Below are 20690 nucleotides of genomic sequence, written 5' to 3'. Positions count from 1 at the left end.
AAGCTCTCCGTCAGGAGAGTTCAGAAGTAGAACAGGCGAGAATCCTCGGCCTAAATAATGACACGTGAGGCCAGGAACAGCTGATTAGGTTATGAAGTTCCTGTCAGATGCTTTTACCCCCTCGTCATATCAGACCGTCCACAGTGGCCCCCTCAGCGGACCGGCTGAGGATCATCTCCAGTCCTAAAGTATCTCCATTGAAAAGCCTGTTAAAAGCGGTAGACAGTGTTTACCTGAACCCCACCTCCACTCCCACCCCCAAACCCCCATGAGTCACTGATCATACGTAACAATTACAGAGCCAAAAGGAAAGTAAATGCTATGATTCAATACTTTGATAAGTCGAGTGAACTACAGAGAAACCCCAGGCCCGGCAGTCCTTAGTTAAGACATCAAATTCCATGTTGCCCTCCACCGAGTGAAGGCTTTCATTTACAATGGATCCAGTTGATGCTCCTGGACAAACAGCAGGATCTGGGTTATTCCGGCGGATTCTGGGCAGAGCTGGCTTTGTGTTTGTTAGTGATTCTGCTGGTAAATTTCATGGACAGAAGAGGACGTGCTCCTAATGGCTTCATCTAACCATGACCTGAAGCAGCTGGAAGGAGATCAGCTCCTCCAAGTCTCAGGTCCTGGTTCTCAGAAAGAAAAAGATGGAACTAAGCCCAGATCCGGATTGTTCCCCTACCAATACGGCACGTGTGTCAAAGTCAAGGCCCGGGGGCCAGATCCGGCCCTCTGGGTAACTCTATCCAGCCCTCCATATCTTTTTAATTTTGTTATGGCCCAATGTGATATTTTATCTTATCATTTGTTTCTAACTTGTATAATTTTGACAAGAAATATTTTTATGGAGAGTAAAATACTGAAAGGTATTTAAGGTTTAAGTTGATTTATTCTGGAATAATATTCCTGTCTTTTTATTATTCATAATTATGTTAAAGGTTACAGTTTTAAAGTAAAAAAATAGACACTCTGTTAGCTTTATGGATTATTTTGGCATTTACTAAGACTTTTTTTAGACTTTTTTTAAATTTAGCTAATATTTCAGCTACATGCTTTTTTGTTTTTCAGTTTTTTAGGATAATTTGGAGTTAGGCTAATATTTACACACGAGCTTTTTCGCTAATTTATGCTCTTTTCAGTTTTTTAGGATATTTTGAAGTTTAGCTATTTTTCTCAACTATGTTCTAGCTGTTTTAGCTAACCAAAGTTGTTTTTATGTTTTGTTTTTTGGGCTAATATGGCATTTAGCTAAATCTTTAACTGGTTATCAGCTTCAGCGTTTTCAACTTTTAGCTTCAGCGTTTTAGCTCTCAGCTTCAGTAATTTCAGCTGTCAACTTTAGAGTTTTCAGCTTTTAGCTTCAGTTTTTTAGCTATCAGCTTTAGTGATTTTAGCTATTAGCTTCAGCATTTTTAGCTATCCATTTCAGCATCTTCAGCGGCCAAATTGAGCTTACAGCATTCACACTAGCATTATCACAAGTAATGCTATATATCTAGTTCATAATTGTGGTAAAAAAATTACGGTTTTAGAGTTTCAAAAATGTTGTTCTAGTGTGTTCAATAAATGTTTATCCTGTTCGGTCCACGACCACAGGGGCGTTTTGGAGTTATGCCCCTTGTGCGATTGACTTTGACACACCTGCCCTACGGCTTCTCCCTACCCCTACATTTACCCCTTCAAACGGATTGTTTTGGATAAATATTGTCTGCGAATTTGGACGGCACTCTCACTCGATGATATTATCAACAGCCACTGGTCAGCTAGCTGCTAGCTCTCAGAAATGTAAAACATTGGTTTTGTAACTTAAAGGTCATGCTAAAACAAAAAGTCATTACTTACATTTAAGTGTAAACTTCTGTACCCCAGCGCACACCCACGTGAAGAAAAGTGCTTCTTCACTGACCCTTGTGGCGGAAGGCTCTCCATCCCTACGTGAAAAGGGTTAGCCCTAAAAAAACGATTTCGGACAACCATATCACTTCAAATGCCCTACAGTTGGAGGGTTAGGGGAAGAATTCAGATTTGGCCCAACTGTTCCACCTTATCAACTACGGTATAAAAAGTAACATGGAAAAATGTTAATTTTCTGTCAAGAGATTGACAAGATCAGACACATTTAAAAAAGGCAATGTCCCCGGAAGACTCAGTCAGCAGAAAAACTGAGAACATCATTTACTCTTTTTATTGGTTTACAGTCCATCATCATTGTCTCCTGAGGGGAGAAAAGGTCCTGTCCCCATGTGACCAGGTATTGTTTGAGATCTGCACCCATGATGTCTCACTATCAGGTGTGAGGCTTGCCTTGGTCGTCTCCAGCCTGTGACCCTTGGGTCAAATTGAAGGGATGGCTCTCGTAGGGCTAGTCAAGTGATAGGCGAATGTCCTGGCCATGCGCTTGGGCCACTTGATGTTCTCAAAAGTGTCTCAGAACCAAGAAGTTTTGTCTCCCGTGAGATGGTTTGATCCTGATTGCCAGATAGATTGAAGAACTGATCCTACCAATGTTCTTCTGCAAATTATCTCGGCTTTAGGTCTCTGCTGTCCATCCCTGTGGAGCCCAAGTAACAAAACTTCTGATGGGCTCAGCAGTATCATTGCTGACCCATCGGAGCAGCAGGTCTGGACCATCACCAACAAGAACTCGGTCTTTGTTTGGTTCACTTGGAGGAAAGTTTCTCTGCTTCTGTACTGTAAATATTCAAATAGTCAGAGTGTCTCTTAGTTCAGTGGTCCCCAACCTTTTTCAGGCCACGGACCGGTTTAAATTGGACAATATTTTCACGGACCGGTCTGAAGTTGGCATTTTTAAGCTTCCATTTTATGAAAATCTATTTTCAAAATAAAATGCCACTACAAGAAATTTTGTTCAAAAAATTCTAACGATGTCAGTAAATATTTTTCATGCAGATGATGAAGAATTGAATGGAAGTTTATTAATGTTACATGAATAAATTAATTTGTTGTGACACCAGAAACACTTCTATGGGAGGACTGGTAGACAGGGAGGCGTGGTTGAAGTCCCCGCAGATCAACAGGAGGGACTGAGGGTGACAGGTCTGAGTCCGGGCCACCGCGCCCTGGAGCAGCCCACACGCAGAGCGCGTAGCTCGATGTTCACAGCAGAGCCGGCGCACCACCTGTCGCTGACGTTCACCTCGAGCCCCCGCCTTTCGTCTTTCCAGTCTCCACCTCACCCCCGTCCACACACAGAAGCCCGAAAACCCACAACGAGACCACAGAGTCCGGAGTTAGTCCATCCAATGATAATCAGTTTTCCAACCACTCATAAATAATGAAAAAAAAGGAAAAAAACATTTTCTTGGGTTAAGCATTTATTTGATCTTTTCCAGCACGTTTTGTCTTTAGAGATCAGTGTTTTCTGCAATTTTGTTTACAGTGTGGTTTTATGTTGAGATAGTTTTAACACATTCTCACTCTCAGTCATCACATATTGACGTTAAGGGCCCCTCTGCGTCACTGTCTGATGTTTTGGGTGTCCCCAAGTCGTTGTTTTTTTACTTGCAGGCTTTTCCCATGAAATCATGGGTCCCCAACCTCCGGGCCACAAACCAGAACCGCTCTAGTACCGTGATGCGTAGCGCACTGGTACCCAAACCCGATACCCGATAAGGCACCGGTACTGGGTTAGGATACCCGGGGTTGCATCTCAAGGACCAGTACGCATCCGGTACCACATCTGGTACCATGTCCTGAGGGTTGCGAACCCTTGATTTTAGGAACAGCCATCACGTTAAAAAACGAGTTGGGGACACCCAAAAGGTCAGAAAGTGGCACGGAGGGTCCTTAACCAAACGTCAGCATGTGACGACTTGTGAATTAGAATGTGTTGACACAGGAGGGATTTAACAAACATCCCAGCTTTGCAGAATTGACATGTTTAGCGATTGCAGGGGATTCTAGTGGCGCCAGAGTCCTCTGCACTGTGTTCTGGATCACCTCTGAAAGCCGGTCTCAGATCGGTTCACTTAGTACAGAACAGATCACAGCAGACAAACCAACCAAGCGGACCCTGAGGTCAACCCCCTCCTACATCCTGACATCACGAGTGAGCCTCTAGAAGTAGAGTCTCTTCAGTAATGGTCAACTAGCTGATCCAACCAGAACTCAGTTCTAACCAGAACCCTATAATATATTTGACCCTAAAATTCAGACATTTACATTGAGAAGACTGGGATGAAAACCCTCCTAATTTTAGTTCTTGGTTCCCGCACATACCAACACACACACACACATGCAGCAGCTGATCTGTAGGGATCAATTTGAGCATCAGCATCAGCTCGGTTTCCTCTGTAATCCCTCAACTGCAGAGTATTTCCTCTGTGCCTAAAAATAGTTTCATTTTCTCTCTCGCACACACACACATACTCACATGCTCGAGCACACACAGCACCCCCTGTTGCCGCCAGTGTCAAAAAGCAAGAGTTGATTTACCCGACTCTGCATGCTTCCACTTTCATGGACTTTTATGACATGTTTGTTCATATGTGTGTAGAAAAATGATCTAAAGCAGGGGTGTCAAACTCAATCACACAAGAGGCCAAAGTCCAAAACACACTTAAGGTCGCGGACCGAACAGGATAAACATTTACTGAACACTCTAAAACTACATTTTTAAAACTTTAAAACTGTAACATTTTTAGATAATTATGAACTAGATATGTAGTATTACCTGTGATCATGTTAGTGTGAATGCTGTAAGCTGAATTTGGCTGCTGAAGATGCTGAAATTGATAGATAAAAACACTGAAGCTGATAGCTGAAATCGCTGAAGCTAATAGCTAGCTAAAGTATTAGCTAAATGCCAAATTAGCCTAAAAATAAAAAAAAAGCCTAAGTTAGCCAAAACACAGCATGTTGATGAAAAAATAGCTAGATTCAAATTAGCCTAAAAACTGAAAAAACCCTGAATTACCAAAAAAGCTAACGTGTAAATATGAGCCTAACTCCAAAACAACCTGAAAAGCTTATTTAAAAAAGCATAAAAAGGCCAAAACAGCTATGTCACTGCATTATTAGCTAAACTCCAAACTAGTCCATGGCCCAAATCAAAACCAATCAAAACTCCTGATAAATGTTTGAAAAAAAATCAGGGTTTCATGAAAGTTTGAACAGCAGCTCACACATCGTTTTGATCATCTTGAACCAAAGTACGTTTGTTTGAAGAGTTGGGGGTGGAGGAGGGGGTTCTTTCAAAAAGTTAGACCGGTTTTTTGGAAACTTCTGATCAGCAGAACTGAAGAAGCTGCTCGGTTGGGCAGAGAATCAGTTTATCGATTAAATGAAGTCCAGAACTAGATCCTGTGATAACTTAGCCTGGATGTCTGACAGTCTGCACAGACACATCCATTCTCTTAACCCAGTTCATCTCTTCAAGGGTCACAGGCTGGTGACCTAACCTGGCCAATAGTGGGCCAGGTTAGGTCACCAGCCTGTTGCAGGGCCACACAGTCGCTGTTGTCCTTGATGCTTCTTCAGCTGGTTTGGTGTCTGTGTCTTTAGACTACAGCAGGCTCAGGAGGAGCAGCGCTCCGTTCAGGTGGAGAAGGTGAGGGTGGAGGAGGAGCTAAGGAGCGAGATCGACTCGGCCAAGCACGAAGCCCAGCGGCTGCGCGAGCTGCGTGAGGGGACGGAGAACGAGCGGAGCCGGCAGAAGTACGCCGAGCAGGAGCTAGAACAGGTAAACCTGCCTTACTGCAGGAGTACGGCAAGCCGTTAGGGCCAAAAATCACCAGGATTTACACCAAGAAGATCTCATTTTTTTTTTCTAGGTTTTAGTCAAAAACACAATAACGACCAAAAATATTTTGACAAATATACTGAATGGGTGCAGAAAATCCGTCAAAATAAACTGCTTCACTTTCAAGCATAAACGATATTAACCCTTTAACAGACTGCTCAACCAAATGGTGGGAAACATTTGGAAAACATGTTTTTAAAAGGTAGGGAGCCCTAAAGGCACATAGGAGAAAAAAATGAAGTAAAATAAACTGGAGAAACAAAATGTTTTTCCCTAAAATTTGAAGTGAAAAAAGAAACCACTGATAGTAACTGGTGCACACCAGTTACTTAGTAGAACATTATTTTTTTCTAAAAAAATTGAAGTTGAAAAAAATTCCTGGTAACTGATGTGCACCAGAAAAAATGTCCCAGTTACTATCTGGCGTGCACCAGCTACTAACCAGATTTTTTTTTTCCAAAAAAATGAAGTAAAAAAAAAAAAAATTAGTAACGGGTGTGCACCAGATAGTAAGTGATGTGCGCTGGTTTCTAACCAGACTTTTTGTTTTTTGCTTCAATTATTTACATAGCCCCTATGTATTTTTAGGCTGTTTTTTTTATTTAATTTTCTTTAATTCAACGTCTCTTTAGGGGCTCCGTACAAATGCAATAAAAAATACATTTTTAGGGGGATTTTTTTGTTTTTTGGGTAGTTAAATGTTTAATGTGAGGCACAGAAAAAACAGCTAGTGCTAATGGTAGATGGGATGCATTTTTAAGAATGCTCTTTTCCATTTCAATGTGTGGTTCCTGCATCCAGGAGGAAGTAGTTTTATAACATTGTTACTGTCGCTGTTGTGTAACTGCTGTGGAGCATTCACACTAAAGTGATCCATGTTTCTTCCGTATGTTTTTTGTCTGTCTGTAGCTCTTCAACCCCTTTCACTTATTCAGCTCATTCAGATATCAAAATATTCATCAATGAGATGGGTGCTCGAAGGGTTGAACTTTGTAACTCTTCAAATATTTAAAATATTAGACCAACTACCACTTTCTAACCCCATTGAAATTGGCTTCAGATCCTTAAATGCCCATTTTTCAACTAAAATCTTTCAGGTCTACAAACCAATAGAAGTCAAGAAGACTTTCAACTACAGAAACCATTCAACTTTTAAACTATTCACCAGACTTGAAGTTGTATTTTTGTATTTAAAACTCCTTATAGTTTTTGAGATATTCAAGGTCAAAGTCATTGTCATTTTTTAGTCAGTTTTCAGTTATGAATGAAAGTCAATGCAGAAAAAAGGCAGTTTGGACCAGGCTATAGAGTGCTACATGCTAGCTGCTGTGGCCAATTTAACATCTACTGAAGTTTTTTGGGTTATTTTGGCATTTAGCTAATATTTTTGCTACAGGCTTGCTATTTTTGCATATTTTTAAGGCTATTTTGTTGTTTAGCTAATAATTAATCAACATGCTAGCTTTTTTAGCTAATATGGCGATTACTGTTTTTTTTTTCAAGAATAATTTGGCATTTAGCTAATATTTTATCAAGCTGTGAGCTTCAGTGTATGCTATATATCTAGTTTTAGGATGTGTTTCTAAAAATGAAGCTTAAATAAATACAACTTCGCTCTTGGTTTGAAGCCAAAAAACTCTCAAAGGATCTTCGTCAAAAAGAATGTCTAAAACTCATATAATGTACATTTCTACTTCTAAAAGAAAAATATGAAGGCAATTTAATGTTAAAAGTATTTATCACATCAGCAGCTCTTACTTATGTGTGTTGTTTACACTGTTCTAAAAGACAAAGGAGGGAAATTCTTTCACTCGTATATTAACGCTTGTTGGAAACCAACACACTTCACTCTGGAACCACTGGGTGGCTTGTTACATATTTAAATCTGTCCTGCATAATTAGACATTTCACAAGATCATAACAGAAACATTTTAACATTTAATTCTCCCTAAAATGGGGGTGTGGCCATTGAATTGACACGTGACCATCAACATCAGCTCTATAACAGACCCACAGGTGTGTTTGTTCTGGTATTTTTCTTCTTTTTCAGAGAGGAAAGGGTCACATTCACCTTAGGTGACAACAACCACAGAACTGAATAAAAATAAACTTGACAAATACCATGTGTCCTGTGAGTTTTGTCCGTTTTTTTAGATCCTGATGGCATCTAAGCGCCTCCTGTTCTGGTGTTGAATGCAGCTTTTTGCTTCACTTACAGATCTTGATAAATACTCCACAATACTTTGGTTCACATTTTTAAAACTGAAATGTTGCCTCACTTTGGGACTATCAGCTTGCCATACAAAGGGTACATCTCTGCATTTGCCACAGGTCAGGATGGCGCTGAGGAAGGCGGAGAGGGAGCTGGAGTCCCGGGCTCACTGGGCCCCCCCGGAGGTTCTGCAGACGTGGCTGCAGCTGACGCATGAAATCGAGGTTCAGTACTACAACTGCAAGAAGCAGAGCGCAGAGAGGCAGCTGCTGCAGGCCAAGGACGGGGTGAGTGCCTGGTGCTCATGGCTTTTAGTCAGAATCAGCACCAATTCCATATCAACCGTTAGAACTGAAGAAGGCACTCGGCGAAACCTCCTCAGTGAAAAAAAGTTAAAGCTGTTCATCCGACACACGCTGAAGAACAGAGTCCTGTCAGGAGTCACTGTCAGATCCTCATTTGATTGGTCTGTTTCAGTTCACTTTTACATTATTCCTCAGAAGATGCTGGATCAGGCATAATAATGAGGATGAGCAGCATCACGAAGAGTCATGTTCTCTGGAGGATCCTCAAAGACAGGAAACGATTCTGTTTCCTCAGATCAGTGTGAACATTGAAAATCACTGAGGAGCAAAGAAACCAACAAACAGGAAATAATCGCATAGTTGAAGAAATAGCAGATTTGTTTACGTTGTTGTGTTTGTACAACTGTAAGTCAGCAAAAGTTTGTAAAACTTTTCAGTTGATACAAGAAAACCAAGAGACATCACCAGAGGCTGTATGTTCTCCAGGACAAAACAGAGAACATAAATTATCTGAGAAATTTGACTTTGACTTGTTTACTAAATCAGTAAATGTGATGCTCCTTTAAACAATTTAATAAGATTTAGCCAGAACTCCACCTAAATGTGTGAAGTATCAGGTTTGTAACATGATTAAAGATATCTGAAGGAGGCAGAGTTTCTTTGAAGAAAAGATGGGCAGATGCAACAGATGAAAGTGCTTAAAACCGTTGTAAAAAATGTTGAAAAATGTTGTTCTTCAAACGATAAACTGCAAAGACTTTGAAAATCTCATGAACCACAGATTCAGAGAAATGCTGGAGAAATCTCTGTACGTCAGGGACGGTCTTCTGGCCCTCAGAGATCTCTGCTTCTCTGATGGACTTGATCACCTCATGAAACTCTGAGAGTAACTGAACCAAACTCTGTTCTATTCAGTTTAGTTTAAAGTTCACGTGTTAAAGACAGAAACTGTGAACCTCCCTCTGATGATGTTTCAGGCAGAGAAGATCAAGAAGAAGAGGAGCTCCCTGTTCGGGACCTTTCATGTGGCCCACAGTTCCTCTCTGGACGACGTCGACCACAAAATCCTGTCTGCCAAGTGAGTTCATTTACTGCTGAGTTCTTTATGGAACGTTTTCAATTCATCAAAGTTTTAAAGATTTGAGAGAAACTCTGAAGATAAAGATGAGATTTTATAAGGAAAAAGGAACATTTGTGCTGTTTGTGGATCAGTTCTTGTGTTGATTTTTGGATCCAAACATATAGAATAATTATCAACATTTGAGACTTGAGTAAAACTTTTTTCAGTTTAGACTTTTCACATCGTTCTGGTGCGACAGCAGAAAAACAAGCAAAGGTGACTGCGGTGCTTCCTGTTAAGCCCCTCCCTCTCCCCTCAGACAGGCCCTGGCTGAGGTGACGGCGGCGCTGCGGGAGAAGCTCCACCGCTGGCAGCAGATTGAATCTCTGACCGGTTTCTCTCTGGTCCACAACCCGGGCCTGGGAGCTTTAGCCACAGCCCTAAACCTGGACCCGACCTTCCTGGGCCTGCGACCCCCCACCCCCCAGCACCTCCTCCTTTCAGACGACCTGGATGACATGGACGAGGACATCCTGTCTCCGGGGACGCTGCAGTGTAACTCCGTCGGACCAGAAATGAAACTTTTCCATCAGAGGTTTAACCAGCTGTGATTGGTCCTGCTAAATTCTCTTTCCTGATTGGCTCCTACAGACGCGGCGTGGCAGATGGACCGGCGAGTGAGCGACCTTTGGCCTTTGAGTGGCACGACAGATTCCCATTCACCATGGAAGCAATCAGGTTAGCTCCTCCCTTTTGGACTGAGGTGACATTGTTAACTTTTTATTAAATTAATCCTCATTTCACCAACAAGAGTAAACACACAAATCTGAAGTTATGTTTTATTTCTAATTTGAAGTTTGCTGAAAAAGCAGAAAAACATCATCAGAAATTGTCCTGCAGCGTACTGTGACCTCCACGACTAAAGGTGGCGCTGTTTCTTTTAAACACCTGATTGGTCATCTTCCTGTTCAGTTCATTCATTTTCTTTGATTGTGTCCAAATTCTCACTATATAGTGCGTTCGCCATCTTCTAGTGCTGTCCGAATCTGCTAATTCCAAAATCGAGTGCACTCGAAATTTCCCAGAAGTCTTTGCGAAAAACTAGTGTACATCAATGGTCACTAGATTAGCGTATAAAGACCACGATGCATTGCGGTCGAACAGTTTCGAACAAAAACAACATGTTTAAATGGAACACAGTGGAGTCATAAATAAACGTCATGAAATGTTCGTTTTTATTCAGTTTTCTCTTTGTGAAATCGATGACGTCATATCCGTTTTTTCAAAAAACGAAAGAAAAGTAGTAAGCATCATGTCCAAATTACCTTTAAAATCCAGCGGACAATATAGTCCTGCACTATATAGTTTTTTAGTAGTTAGGGATTGGGGGGGAATTCGGACACAACCTTGTGCTCATTGCCTGGAGGTGTCTATTTATGAAACTGTTGTGTTGCATTTTATATCGATCAGGTTCACTATTTAATTTATTTCATTTTTCATCAACAAAATTTCCTTTTCTGCGTTATTTAAGAATAGTAGGTCAACAGTTTTGTTAGTTTCTATGGTGTTGAAGCAGTGCAGCTAAATAACTTTATTCTTTATTGCCACACACTTTTAAATGTAATCCATGAAAGTAAGCGGTAAAACATAAGAGAGTCTAAATTTTCTCCGTGATAAAACATTTTGTCCTTCACCAGAATGAGGAGCCTAAACCTGATTTTTCTAAACGAGTTAACCGGGATTCTTTGTTAACTCTCACAGGAACGTTCTGCTAAATGAAATAATCTTTTTAAAGTTTAAAACTCAGTTTGAACTGATGAGAACAACACTGCTGTTTTTCTTTCTAAAACTCAAAGGTGCTCAGAAACTCTAAAATCCCCTGACACCCGTCTATACATATATATATATATTTATGTATACAATTTTTGCTTTGTAAAGATTTCATGTGATCTCATTGTAATAAATGCTGTAAATATTAAAGTTTAGTGTTTAAAAGCAGTTTTCTTCCTCAGCTTCTCCCAAAAACTCTTTAGTTTTACTCAAACAACAGAAAAAGAAAAATCAGAATAAATCAGAAAATTTCTGTTCTTTTCAGTTCAGAGCCTGAAGCCCCTGCGACAGAGGACTGGAGACCCCACGCTGGCATTCAGCTCTCAGAGGTTGGTGGAGGGGCGGGGCATACCTCAAGAAGGGCGTGACCCATTCACTGTGTCCCGCCCTCCAAGTGGACGCAGCCGGCAAAACCGCAGCCACTCCATTGGCCACCTGGAGTTCTCTCCTCTTCCTCCCCCACTCCTCTCCCCCTCTCTGTCCCACCCCTCCCTGGAGCCCCGCCCCCTCTCCACCTCCCCCCTACCGTCCATCTCATCCTCCTCCTGCTCTGAGACCACCACTCATCTGTCGGCTTTGTTCTTCCGCTCCTCTTCCTGCTTCCACTCTGTGGAGGCAGCCACCCTCCAGGCCACAGGGGGCGCTGTGGTGAGCCAGAGGCGGCGCTGTCGCTCCAGAAGCTTTGGGTATCTTGCTCTGCATAAGTGTGTCTATCTCTGCGTTTCCTCAGAGCAGGCCAGGTCGACAAATCAACACTTTCAGGGACGTGACCGCTCAGTGGAAACATGGCTATGTCTGAATTTCCTCCCAAACCACTAAAACACTACATGGTGCAGGACTATCCAGTGCCCTGGCTTTTATCGCTGCTTTTTTTTTACTGCTTTTTTAATGCCAAATATGACATCACAAAGCGGCATGGAATGGAGTCTGCTTCCATTCGGCGCCCTTGTTAACCTATGGTGTGGTTTCACACTAGTACCGTGGTCTTCCACAGAAGGCTCGCACCGTGCAGCGGATCAGTTTGACGTCCGGTTAAGATGCAAACGATCCGCGTCAATTCTGGAAGGAAGCTACATCAAGATAGATGAGAAAATCTGGTTTATTTTCAAAATATAACCAATTTTTCACAATAAAACACCGCGATTGGGCGTGGGGCTGGGTTTTGGTTGTGAAAAAACAACAAGAGGCAGAGACATGTTCTTCTAGCAGAAACATGGGATAGTACTTTTAGGTTATTTATTTACCTAAGACGGCAAAAACGTTGAGCGACGCGGAAAAATACGCGTCTAGTGTAAACCTCGCGTAACAGATCAGTAGCCATAGTTCGGCCCACACGTGTAACACCTATTCCCCCCGCCCCCGCTGCATACCTCTTACGCACATCATTAAATCAATTGTCTGTCCACAGCAAATGCAATTGGCGTAAAACTCATATACTGTACATCATCTTTGTGTCAACAAACGTCAAAAGTTGTGTTCCTGACGGTTATCCAAAAGACTATTAACCGTGTGGGAGGAGCCTCCGACAAGAACTTTTCCCAAAATCGTTATGGGCGCGGATATTGAAAGATCAGTTTATTTATTTTTAAGAGGGAGATGCCATCAGGGGAAGGTAGTACGGCAAGCCAAAAGGATAAAAAATCATCAGGAAAAGCAGGCATGGCAGTTCCTCACCTGCACATGTACTACGGATAGTTAAAATTATTTGAAATATTTAAATGTTCCCATAGTTAGTTTCAATACTACCATTAATACAAAATAATAATACATTTTAATTTTGACTTTTTCATTTGTAGTTTTAATTCGGACATAGGGGAAGGAGGAAGGGAAAACTGTTATATTAATGATTTTTTTCTCAGTTTTGTAGATTTGGTCTCCAGACATGTAAATGTAAACTACATGCTTTTACGGTTTTGTTTATGTTCAAAGTTCAAAGATGTGTTAGTGTATATTTATGCTTTGAAGTACTTTATAAATGTGTTCTCAAATATATGTTTTAAAGGTTTACAAAAAGTAGTTTTAGGCTTTTATCTTCTTCTTTTCTTTTACTTTTTACCGATCTGAAAAATTATCTGAACTGCGAGCCTAAAACCATGACACGATCGGAACCGTGAGTATCGTGATCCGTTACACCCCTAATATTTGTATTTCTAGTGAGCATTGATGCACACTGATTTTTTGCTGAGACTTCTGGGAAATTTCTAGAGTGGTGGATTTTGGGATTGTAGATTCTCACACCCCGAAATGATGTTGAACGCCCTACCGTGTTCTAAGTAGTGAGGGAATTCAGACATAGCCTGGCTTACTGTACTAACACAAAACAACCACCAGGGGGCCTCTTCTCACTTTTCATTTTTTCTATTTCTAATGTTGTGTTTTTGTTCTGACTTGTTGGTCATGTGACACTGCACTAAAACCAATCATGAACTTTTCTGTATTTGAAGCTTTGAACTCTGATGCTACGTTGAAACCTGGCATGTGACGCGCGTTTAGCGTGCTTTTGAACGTGCCTTCAGCATATGGTGTTCACACTGGACAAGGGTGGGGGAGGGGCTTTACAGCATTCAACATGTAGTGATTCTCCTCCGGTGTAGGTACCACATGCTCGGCCTGTAAGATCGGCTCGGGGGCTTGTGACTAGTGATGACGTCACACTATGGTAACTTTGACAACAACTTCGCTATTTTGCATTGTTTTTCTGTACGGAAACTGATTTTTTACATTAAAGTTCATTTAAAAAAAACAAGGAAAAAAAGTGTTGAGATCTGATTGGGCTTATTTATTATTTTGGCATTGACAGCTCCTTCACTAATGGCTGCTCTCCTCAGTGTTTATGTCACCGAGCAGAAAGTGAGTGCTGCTTATTCCACCGGGATTTCCTCCGTTCTGTGCGACCAAAAAAGTTCAACACTTCCAGGATGTCTTCTTTTCCTTTGGGCTTTTCCCTTCAGGGGTCGCCACAGCGAATCAGTTTCCTCCATCTAAGCCTGTCTTCAGCATCCTCCACTCTAACACCAGCCACCTTCATGTCTTCATTCACTGCATCCATAAACCTCCTCTTTGGTCTTCCTCTAGACCTCTTTCCTGGCAGCTCTAGACTCAGCATCCTTCTACCAATATATTCACTGTCTCTCCTCTGAACATGTCCAAACCATCTCAGTCTGGCCTCTCTGACTTTATCTCCAAAACCTCTAACATGTGCTGTCCCTCTGATGTATTCATTCCTGATCCTATCCATCCTGGTCACTCCCAAAGAGAACCTCAGCATCTTCATCTCTGCTACCTCCAGCTCTGCTTCCTGTCTTTTCTTCAGTCCCACTGTTTCTAGTCCAAACAACATGGCTGGTCTCACCACAGTCTTGTACACCTTTCCTTTCATTTGTGCTGAAACTCTTCTGTCACACATCACACCTGACACTTTTCTCCACCCATTCCAACCTGCTTGCACTCTCCTCTTCACTTCTTTTCCACACTCTCCATTACTCTGTACTGTTGACCCTAAATACTTAAACTCCTCCACCTTCTTTATCTCTTCTCCCTGTAACCTCACTCTTCCACTCTGGTTCCTCTCATTCACACACATGTACTCTGTCTTACTGCGGCTAACCTTCATTCCTCTCCTTTCCAGGGCAAACCTCCACCTCTCTAACTCCACCTCCACCTGTTCCCTGCTCTCACTACAAATCACAATATCATCTGCAAACATCATAGTCCATGGTGATTCCTGTCTAACCTCATCCGTCAGTCTGTCCATCACCATTGCAAACAGGAAGGGGCTCAGAGCTGATCCCTGATGTAATCCCACCTCCACCTTGAACTCCTCTGTCACCCCTACAGCACACCTCACCACTGTCTTACAGCCCTCATACATGTCCTGCACTGCTCGGACATACTTCTCTGTCACTCCAGACTTCCTCATACAATACCATAGTTCCTCTCTGGGCACTCTGTCATAAGCTTTCTCCAGATCTACAAAGACACAGTGGAGCTCTCTCTGACCTTCTCTGTACTTCTCTATCAACATCCTCAAAGCAAATGTTGCATCTGTAGTGCTCTTTCTTGGCATGAAACCATACTGCTGCTCACAAATGTTCACTTCTGCTCTTAGTCTGGCTTCCACTACTCTTTCCCACACCTTCATTGTATGGCTCATCAGCTTTATTCCTCTGTAGTTACCACAACTCTGCACATCTCCCTTATTCTTAAAAATGGGCACCATCACACTTCTCCTCCATTCCTCAGGCATCTTCTCACCACCTAAGATCCTGTTGAACAACCCGGTCAAAAACTCCACTGCCATCTCTCCTAGACACTTCCATACCTCCACAGGTATATCATCAGGACCAAGAGCCTTTCCACTCTTCATCCTCTTCAAAGCCCCTCTCACTTCACCTTTACTAATCTTTCTTACTTCCTGCTCCACAACCGTCACCTCTTCTACTCTTTGTTCTCTCTCATTCTCTTCATTCATCAACTCTTCAAAGTATTCTTTCCATCTTTCCATTACACCACTGACACCTGTCACCACATTACCATTCCTATCCTTGATCACCCTAACCTGCTGCATGTCCTTCCCATCTCGATCTCTCTGCCTTGCTAGTCTGTACAGGTCAGTCTCTCCCTCCTTACTACCCAACCTAGCGTACAAGTCATCATAAGCTCTTTGTTTGGCCTTTGACACCTCTACTTTCACCTTACGCTGCATCTCCCTGTACTCCTGTCTACTCTCCTCAGTCCTCTCAGTGTCCCACTTCTTCTTAGCTAGTCTCTTACTCCGTATACACTCCTGCACCTCCTCATTCCACCACCAAGTCTCCTTATCAACTCTCTTTCCTGATGACACACCAAGTACACTCCTACCTGTCTCCCTGATCACATTAGCTGTAGTTATCCAGTCATCTGGGAGTACCTCCTGACCACCCAGAGCCTGTTTCAACTGTTTCTTAAAAGTCATGCAACAATCTTCTTTTTTCAGCTTCCACCAGTTTGTCCTCTTCTCTGCCTTTGCCCTCTCTTTCTTCATCTTCTTCACCACCAGAGTCATCCTACACACCACCATCCTGTGCTGTCTGGAAACACTCTCACCAACCACTACTTTACAGTCACTGATCTCCTTCAGATTACACCGTCTACACAAGATGTAGTCTATCTGTGTGCTTCTACCTCCACTCTTATAGGTCACTCTATGTTCCTGTCTCTTCTCAAAGAATCTATTCACTATCGCCATTTCCATCTTTTTTGAAAAATCCAGGATGTATTTTGAAAAAATGACGAGCGAATAACCACCTCCTTTTTTTTATGTGTAACCAACAACAAGCTAGCATGTTACTCCTGAGCATCCACTTTAGCACAAACTTCACGTTTCCAGCCTGATTTCTCTCTATTAAAATAACGATCATTATCCTATGATGCTTCGCCTCGATTGAATTTTGTTGTCAAGGTTTTTGTGGTTGATTGCAAATATTGCGCACCCTTTTGTGATTCTTTGCGTACTTGTTTGGACCTCCTCGCTTCTGTCGCAATCTTACACGTCATCAAGCCACAACCCTCGAGCCGATCTTGCAGGCCATGCATATGTGGTACTTAAACCGGCTTTCCGTACATTTTTTGGCACACTGGAGCTTAGCTTTATTTTAACAACATGCATCTTTTTGGCAAAATTACAAATTTTTCAATTTTTTTAGGATAATTTGGAGTTTAGTAAACATTTTAACATTATGCTAGCTGTTTCGGCAAAATTAGACATTTTTCCTTTTTTTATTAAGATAATTTGGAGTTTGACTAATATTTTAGCATTATGCTATCTGTTTTAGCATAATTACACATTTTCCCGTTTTTTTTAGGATAATTTGAAATTAAGCTAGTATTTTAGCAATTTGTTAGCTGTTTTTGGCTAAGTCAGACATTTTTTCAGTTTTTTCGCAAATTTGGAGTTTAGTAAACATTTTAGCATTATGCTAGATGTTTCGGCTAATTTAAAAAAATTTCCACTTTTTAGGCTAATTTGGAGTTTACCTAATATTTTAGCATTATGGTAGCTGTTTTTGGCTAAGTCAGACTTTTTTTTAACCCGTTTTTAGGCTTATTTGGAGTTTAGCTAATATTTTAACAACATCTTAACTGTTTACACAAAATTAGCCATTTTTCAATTTTTTTATGATAATTTGGTATTTAGCCAATATTCTAGCTTGCTATCAGCCTCATTATTTTCAGCAGCCACATTCAGCTTACAGCATTCACTAGCATTATCGCAGGTAATGCCATAAATCTACACTTCTTTTTTTTTTCTACACTTCAGTAGCGCATGTCCGCCAGCTACTGTTAGAAGAGTCTTGGTGTGAAATGTCAAAGCAGTTGAAAATTATAGTAAATACGTTCATAGTGATGCTTGAAGGCGAGAGTTTAGACTGTAGAGCCCAAAACACACATCAGTGCGTTTACAAAGACTTCTCATTGGAAGTGGTTGCTCGTGTCACCGGTGTGAACGTAGCTTTAGTCTTTAGAGAACTGTCCTCAGCAAACTTGACACAAGTCTGATTCTGTTCTTCCACAGGGACATAATGAACCGCTCAGACTCTGACTCCGCCCTCCCACTCGCTCACAGCGAATCACAGGGCCTGTCAAACTCCAAGCCCTACCTCCTGTCATCCAAGCTCCACCTCCTTCCGGGCCAGGGCTCCCCCCTCAGCAAAGGTGGAGGAGGAGGAGGAGGTCTGGAGAAGAGCTCCAGCCTGGGAGAACTGCGGGGCAGCTCGCCCGGCGCCTTCAGCTCCTCCTGCTCCACGCGCTCACTCTGCATCGCCCCCGACGTGGTGGGGCGGCCGCTCGCCTTCTCCTCCTCTGCCTCGTCCAGCTCGTCCGGCAGCGTCAGGGGGCCGGGCGTCCAGCCCACGAGCAGGAGGAGCCCCACGGAGGAGGACGGAGAGGAGAGCGAGTCCTCCAGCAGCCGGAAGAAGAACGCTTTCAACAAGATCTTCAAGAAGAAGCAGGGACGCAACTGAAGCTCCGCCCCATCCTCATCCTCCTGGTACTCAGCTGAAACTGAGGATGAAGGACGTTTTTCTGCAGAAGGAGAGCAACTGGTCTGCTGAAATGCAGCTGAAAGACTGCAGGTTCAAACGCATCTGTTCATATTTATTGATCGTTTCTTCGACGTCGTTCTGCAGCTGACTTACTATCCATGACACAGGTTTGCTCTAAAAACATTTTGAAGTCATTTATGAACGAAACCACCTTTGTACAAATGTATGATAGAAGAAATCTACAAGCAACTATATGAGAACATATAAATATATGAACAAAACTTTGATTTATGTTTTTATCTTTGATGAGTTTCAAGAATTTATCCAGAAACTCTGACCTGCTGAACCTGCGCCGGAGAAACTGAGTCTGACCAAATCACCTGCATGCAAAGAGAGTGTTACCTGGAGATGAGGGTGAAGGGTTACCATGGAAACGAACCCAGCAGAGGCAGAGAGCGGGGTAAACTGGGAAACATGAAGAGAAGGGAACAGAAATATTAAAAAAAATATAAAGGTGGAAATAAAAAGTGACTAAAGTGAAAATAAAGGATTTGCAGCATTCACTCTACAGTGATCCTCCTGCTCCATCTGTTCGTTTTTCGGCATGTAAAAACTCGATCACACTTTGATCGATTTCAGAAATCTTGGTAAAACGGTCAGCTTTTTCAGGACATTGTACTTCTGGTATTTATAAACTCTGGCATTTATGAGAAATTGCTCAAATCTTTAAAAAACTTTGTGCATTTTGAAACTTTAGAACTTCTGCATACTTTCAGCTAAATACACTATTCAAACTTTACCATTTTCAGCAACTACTGGGTTTTTTGAAGGTAAATTGAAATTTAGCTTTTAATTTAGTAACAGGCTTTTGGACAAATTTAGACATTTGGATTTTCAGCTATTGGCTTGACCCCACTATCTGTTTTTTTAGCCTGATTTAGTATTTAACTAATATTTTAGCTGGCCATCAGCTTCAGTGTTTTTAACTATCAATTTCAGCATTTTCAGTTTTCAGCTCTTCAGCGGCTATATTCAGCTCACAGCATTCACACTAGCATTATCGTAGTAATGCTGTATAACTAGTTTCTTATTATACATTATTAATTGTAAGTTTATCATTATTTAGACTAAAGCACATACCTACGTTTTAAGAAACTAAAGTGAAATGTAAATTATGCCAAAATATTAATAAAAGGACAGAGTAAAAAAATTGCAGCAAACTTTCGGATCTGAACTTCTTTCTTAAAATCTGTTCGCCGTCACGCAATAAATCTATCCGATGACTTCACCAACAAACGACTGTCTCTTCTCCCCAAATCATCTCCTATTGGAATGGGATAGTCAATGACTTGGCACTGGGAAAATCTGGATATTACCCTATAGATGTTTATTAAAATCAGAGAAAATTATTTCAGAATAATCTTTAAAATTGTCCTGTTAAATGTTGTATTTCCCAAAGATTTTAGAGAGATATTGACACCAGCGGTTCTTTCTTAAACAATCCCGATGAAGACATTGCTCATTTCTTTGGACTTGTTCATACACTTCAACCTTTTGATCGGCATACTTCACTTTCTTGTTTGTTATTGCTTTAAACTCATAGTTTTAGATTTTATTGAAAAACGATAAAACCTATTCACCTCATTTAATTTTTATTTTACCCAGTTTTGTTATTTATAAATGTAAATATACACACACTAAACCTTTTTTGTAGCAGTATTTTCTTTTTTTGAGACAAAAAATTCAAATAATCTATAAAAAAAACTTAGCGAATTTAAAAGCAGTTAAAACCTGTACCTTATTTAAAAGGTATGTTTCTATCATTGGTAACTCATTTGTTTCTACCACTCATGTTTCATTTTGTTATCTGTTTGGTGTGCTCTCTGAATCCTAATCTTTGTTTGTTTGTTTGTTTACTGCTCTTGTTGCTCCCTTGTTCAATTCTTTTGTTTGGTATATTCTAAGTTTTGTTGATAATTTTTTTTTTTAAGTTGGACTTCCTGCTTTTCCTCCTGGATACTGAAGGAACCATAGAGAAGATTTACTGACATCTAGTGGGGAATCCTCAGACTGCAGTTACTTTATTGGTCCACAAAAAACAAACGCCAGCAGATGGCAGCACCGAGTCACTGCCCAAAGAGCAGAGATGGAGGACTCACGAGGTCAAAGGTCTGACCGTAGAAACACTTTGGTCATTTTGCTCTGAGGCAGAGAAATGATTTGGTTCTCAGCATGAAGACAGCACAGAACCTTCACATGTTTGAAACGGTCCGGATCGTTTGTCAGAGGAGGAACTGCAGCTTTCTCTCTTGAACTGCATCATGTCAGTGAAGTCAAGCAAACCCAGTCAGAAGCTTCATGAAAAACTTTTATGAACAGAAGATTCGTCTCTGTCCAAACGTGAAGATTAGAACCACGAAACACAGACCCGGTTAAACCCCCTGACGGGGCTGAACACCTGGAGGGTTCAGGTGGATCCATAGACTTAATATAT

The 20690-nt window shown here is 41.4% G+C and overlaps 1 protein-coding gene across 4 annotated transcripts in view; it reads left to right on the top strand.

The window, feature by feature from the left end:
- Window positions 1–18762, top strand: part of LOC112138677 (stromal interaction molecule 1) — a 30200-nt gene extending 11438 nt beyond the window's left edge. For all 4 annotated transcript variants that reach the window (XM_024261289.2, XM_024261288.2, XM_024261286.2 and 1 more), the window contains 7 exons: window positions 5530–5707; window positions 8099–8266; window positions 9262–9362; window positions 9664–9899; window positions 9996–10082; window positions 11440–11503; window positions 17728–18762. In XM_024261289.2, coding sequence (XP_024117057.1) covers window positions 5530–5707; window positions 8099–8266; window positions 9262–9362; window positions 9664–9899; window positions 9996–10082; window positions 11440–11503; window positions 17728–18175 — 1282 coding nt within the window. In that variant the 3' untranslated portion in view covers window positions 18176–18762. The remainder of the gene's footprint in view (window positions 1–5529; window positions 5708–8098; window positions 8267–9261; window positions 9363–9663; window positions 9900–9995; window positions 10083–11439; window positions 11504–17727) is intronic.
- Window positions 18763–20690: the final 1928 nt, after the last annotated feature.

This window comes from Oryzias melastigma, linkage group LG14, assembly GCF_002922805.2.
Source record: "Oryzias melastigma strain HK-1 linkage group LG14, ASM292280v2, whole genome shotgun sequence".
NCBI classification, from domain to species: Eukaryota; Metazoa; Chordata; class Actinopteri; order Beloniformes; family Adrianichthyidae; genus Oryzias; species Oryzias melastigma.
This window is presented reverse-complemented; position numbering and strand designations above follow the sequence as displayed.